This window comes from Oncorhynchus nerka, linkage group LG18, assembly GCF_034236695.1.
Source record: "Oncorhynchus nerka isolate Pitt River linkage group LG18, Oner_Uvic_2.0, whole genome shotgun sequence".
Classification (NCBI taxonomy): domain Eukaryota; kingdom Metazoa; phylum Chordata; class Actinopteri; order Salmoniformes; family Salmonidae; genus Oncorhynchus; species Oncorhynchus nerka.
The window spans coordinates 1,148,722-1,153,721 of record NC_088413.1 but is presented as its reverse complement, the minus strand read 5'-3'; the positions used below and the strand labels follow the sequence as shown (position 1 = coordinate 1,153,721).

At 45.3% G+C, this 5,000-nt stretch overlaps 1 protein-coding gene across 1 annotated transcript in view; it reads right to left on the bottom strand.

Annotated features, from left to right (window-relative positions):
• Positions 1-5,000, bottom strand: part of LOC135561675 (cGMP-specific 3',5'-cyclic phosphodiesterase-like) — a 57,323-nt gene that overhangs the window by 15,795 nt on the left and 36,528 nt on the right. The window contains 2 exon segments of the mRNA XM_065003408.1: positions 2,051-2,151; positions 3,152-3,239. Of these exon segments, the coding sequence (XP_064859480.1) occupies positions 2,051-2,151; positions 3,152-3,239 (189 nt within the window).

Genomic DNA, 5,000 nt, shown 5'->3' with positions numbered 1-5,000 from the left:
TAAGAAGTGCCCATCAAGCCAATCCAACTTGTGGGAGGTGCTTCAGGAAGCATGGGGTGAAATCTCTTCAGATTACCTCAACAATTTAACAACTAGAATAAATATAAATACAATTTAACAACTAGAAAGCCAAAGATCTGCAAGGGCTATTGCTGCAAATGGAGGATTCTTTGACAAAAAGTTTGAAAGACACAATTATTATTTCAATGAAAAATCATTACCGGTCAACATCTTGACTTTATTTCCTGTTCATTTGGAAAACAAGGACATTTCTAAGTGACCCCAAACTTTTGAACAGTAGAGTATATATATATTTATTTATTTATTTTACCTTTATTTAACGAGGCAAGTCAGTTTAAGAACAAATTCTTATTTTCAATGACGGCCTACCGGGGAACAGTGGGTTTAACTGCCTTGTTCAGGGGGCAGAACGACAGATTTGTACCTTGTCAGCTCGGGGGATTCGATCTTGCAACCTTTCGGTTACTAGTCCAACGCTCTAACCACTAGGCTACCTGTCGCTAGGCCACCTGTCGCTAGGGTTAGGCTACCTGTCGCTAGGCCACCTGTCGCTAGGCCACCTGTCGCTAGGCCACCTGTCGCTAGGCCACCTGTCGCTAGGCCACCTGTCGCTAGGCTACCTGTTGCTAGGCTACCTGCCACGCAATATATAGTAAAGTATACATACTCTATATAGACAACATATAAGTACATATATAGTAAAGTATACATACTCTATATAGACAAAATATACTGTATGTAGTTATATAGTACAGAATACATATAGAGTATACATACTCTATATAAGTAGTTATATAGTACAGAATACATACTATATATAAGTACATATATAGTACAATATACATATTCTATATAAGTACATATATAGTACAGTATACATACTCTATATAAGTACATATATAGTACAGTATACATACTCTATATAAGTACATATATAGTACAGTATACATACTCTATATAAGTAGATATATAGTACAGTATACATACTCTATATAAGTAGATATATAGTACAGTATACATACTCTATATAAGTAGATATATAGTACAGAATACATACTCCATATAAGTAGATATATAGTACAGTATACATACTCTAGATATAAGTAGATATATAGTACAGAATGTATACATACTCTATATAAGTAGATATATAGTACAGTATACATACTCTATATAAGTAGATATATAGTACAGAATACATACTATATAAGTAGATATATAGTACAGTATAAATACTCTATATAAGTAGATATATAGTACAGTATACATACATATAAGTAGATATATATACAGTATACATATATACAGTATATATATACATACTCTATATAAGTAGATATATAGTACAGTATACATACTCTATATAAGTAGATATATAGTACAGTATACATACTCTATATAAGTAGATATATAGTACAGCATACATACTCTATATAAGTAGATATATAGTACAGTATACATACTCTATATAAGTACTCTATATATAGTACAGTATACATACTCTATATAAGTAGATATATAGTATACATACTCTATATAAGTAGATATATAGTACAGTATACATACTCTATATATATATACAGTATACATACTCTATATATAGTACAGTATACATACTCTATATAAGTAGATATATAGTACAGTATACATACTCCATATAAGTAGATATATAGTACAGTATACATACTCTATATAAGTAGTTATATAGTACAGAATACATACTCTATATAAGTAGATATATAGTACAGTATACATACTCTATATAAGTAGATATATAGTACAGTATACATACTCTAGTTATATAGTACAGAATGCATACTCTATATAAGTAGATATATAGTACAGTATACATACTCTATATAAGTACATATATAGTACAGTATACATACTCTATATAAGTAGTTATATAGTACAGAATACATACTATATATAAGTACATATATAGTACAGTATACATACTCTATATAAGTACATATATAGTACAGTATACATACTCTATATAAGTAGATATATAGTACAGTATACATACTCCATGTAGACAGCCAGGTCCGTAGCCAGGATGGCTTTCTCTATCATGGGTAACACTGTCCTGTAGTCATCAGGACACAGACCACTGAGGATCTGACTTCCCTGGGGGGGAGGGAGAGGGAGAGAGAGAGGGAGACAAAGAGAGGAGAGAAGGAGAGAGAGAGAAAGAGGGGTGAGAAGAGAGAGAGAGAGCAGGAGAGGGAGAGGGAGAGGGAGAGGGAGAGGGAGAGCGGCGGGGAGACAAAGAGAGGAGAGAAGGAGAGAGAGAGAAAGAGGGGGAGAGAGAGAGAGAGAGCGGGAGAGGGAGAGGGAGAGGGAGAGGGAGAGGGAGACAAAGAGAGGAGAGAAGGAGAGAGAGAGAAAGAGGGGTGAGAAGAGAGAGAGAGAGCAGGAGAGGGAGAGGGAGAGCGAGAGGGAGAGGGAGAGAGAGAGAGAGAGAGAGAGGGAGACAAAGAGAGGAGAGAAGGAGAGAGAGAGAAAGAGGGGGAGAAGAGAGAGAGAGAGCGGGAGAGGGAGAGGGAGAGGGAGAGAGAGCGGGAGAGGGAGAGGGAGAGGGAGAGAGAGAGGGAGAGGGAGAGGGAGAGGGAGAGGAGAGAGAGCGGGAGAGGGAGAGGGAGAGAGAGCGGGAGAGGGAGAGGGAGAGGGAGAGGGAGAGAGAGCGGGAAAGGGAGAGGGAGAGAGAGAGAGAGAGAGAGAGAGGGAGAGGGTGAGAGAGGAGTGAGTCAATGACGGATGAAGAAATGGATGATCAAAAGAACGAAAGAATGGAAAGAGGGAGGGATGGAGGGAGGGATGGAGGGAGGGATGAGGGAGGGATGAGGGAGGGATGAGGGAGGGATGGAGGGAGGGATGGAGGGAGGGATGAGGGAAGGATGAGGGAGGGATGAGGGAGGGAGGGAGGGAGGGATGCATGAGGGAGGGAAGAGGGAGGGATGGAGGGAGGGATGAGGGAGGGATGAAGGAGGGATGGAGGGAGGGATGAGGGAGGGATGGAGGGAGGGATGGATGGAGGGAGAGATGAGGGAGGGATGGAGGGAGGGGGATGAGGGAGGGATGGAGGGAGGGATGAGGGAGGGAGGGAGGGATGAGGGAGGGTTCTAACCGGGTTGTTGAGGATGAAGAGGCACATGTCATAGTGATGATGCTCCAGAGAGGAGGTTCCATACAGCTGGGCTAGAGGCTGCTGAGTCCTGGAGAGAGGAGGGGGGGGTAGAGAGGGGGAGAGTAGGGGGGAGGGAGGGAGGGGGAGAGGAGAGGGGGAGAGAGGGAGAGAGGGGAGAGGGAGAGAGAGAGAGAGAGGAGAGAGGGAGAGAGGGGAGAGGGAGGAGAGAGAGAGAGAGAGAGAGAGAGAGAGAGAGGGAGATGGGGGAGGGGAGAGAGGAGAGAGGAGAGAGGGAGAGGAGGAGAGGGGAGAGAGGAGAGAGAAGAGAGAGGAGAGGGGGAGAGGGGGAGAGAGGGAGGGAGGAGGGAGAGAGAGTGGTGGAATGAATCAAAGTTAAAAAACAAAATCATGGAATGAAAAATGAATGAATTAGAATGTAGAGAAGGATGGAAGGATAGAATGAGAGGTGAGAGTGTAGAGGGGGAGAGAGGGGGAGAGAGATGAGAGAGGTGAGAGTGTAGAGAGGGGGAGAGAGATGAGAGAGGTGAGAGTGTAGAGAGGGGGAGAGAGATGAGAGAGGTGAGAGTGTAGAGAGGGGAGAGAGATGAGAGAGGTGAGAGTGTAGAGGGGGGGAGAGAGATGAGAGAGGTGAGAGTGTAGAGAGGGGGAGAGAGATGAGAGAGGTGAGAGGTAGAGAGGGGGAGAGAGATGAGAGAGGTGAGAGTGTAGAGAGGGGGAGAGAGATGAGAGAGGTGAGAGTGTAGAGAGGGGGAGAGAGATGAGAGAGGTGAGAGTGTAGAGAGGGGGAGAGAGATGAGAGAGGTGAGAGTGTAGAGAGGGGGAGAGAGATGAGAGAGGGAGAGAGGTGAGAGGGGGAGAGAGGGGGAGAGAGATGAGAGAGGTGAGAGTGTAGAGAGGGGGAGAGAGATGAGAGAGGTGAGAGTGTAGAGGGGGAGAGAGGGGAGAGAGATGAGAGAGGTGAGAGGTAGAGAGGGGGAGAGAGATGAGAGAGGTGAGAGTAGAGAGAGGGGAGAGAGATGAGAGAGGTGAGAGTGTAGAGAGGGGGAGAGAGATGAGAGAGGTGAGAGTGTAGAGAGGGGGAGAGAGATGAGAGAGGTGAGAGTGTAGAGGGGGAGAGAGGGGGAGAGAGATGAGAGAGGTGAGAGTGTAGAGAGGGGGAGAGAAATGAGAGAGGTGAGAGTGTAGAGGGGGAGAGAGGGGGAGAGAGATGAGAGAGGTGAGAGGTAGAGGGGGGAGAGAGATGAGAGAGGTGAGAGTGTAGAGAGGGGGAGAGAGATGAGAGAGGTGAGAGTGTAGAGAGGGGGAGAGAGATGAGAGAGGTGAGAGTGTAGAGAGGGGGAGAGAGATGAGAGAGGTGAGAGTGTAGAGGGGGAGAGAGGGGGAGAGAGATGAGAGAGGTGAGAGTGTAGAGAGGGGGAGAGAGATGAGAGAGGTGAGAGTGTAGAGAGGGGGAGAGAGATGAGAGAGGTGAGAGTGTAGAGAGGGGGAGAGAGATGAGAGAGGTGAGAGTGTAGAGAGGGGGAGAGAGATGAGAGAGGTGAGAGTGTAGAGGGGGAGAGAGGGGGAGAGAGGAGAGAGAGGTGAGAGTGTAGAGGGGGAGAGAGGGGAGAGGGGGAGGTGAGAGTGTAGAGAGGGGGAGAGAGATGAGAGAGGTGAGAGTGTAGAGGGGGAGAGAGGGGGAGAGAGATGAGAGAGGTGAGAGTGTAGAGGGGGAGAGAGGGGGAGAGAGGAGAGAGAGAGTGGTGGAATGAATCAAAGTTAAAAAACAAAATCATGGAATGAAAAAATGAATGAATTAGAGAGGGGGAGAGAGATGAGAGAGGTGAGA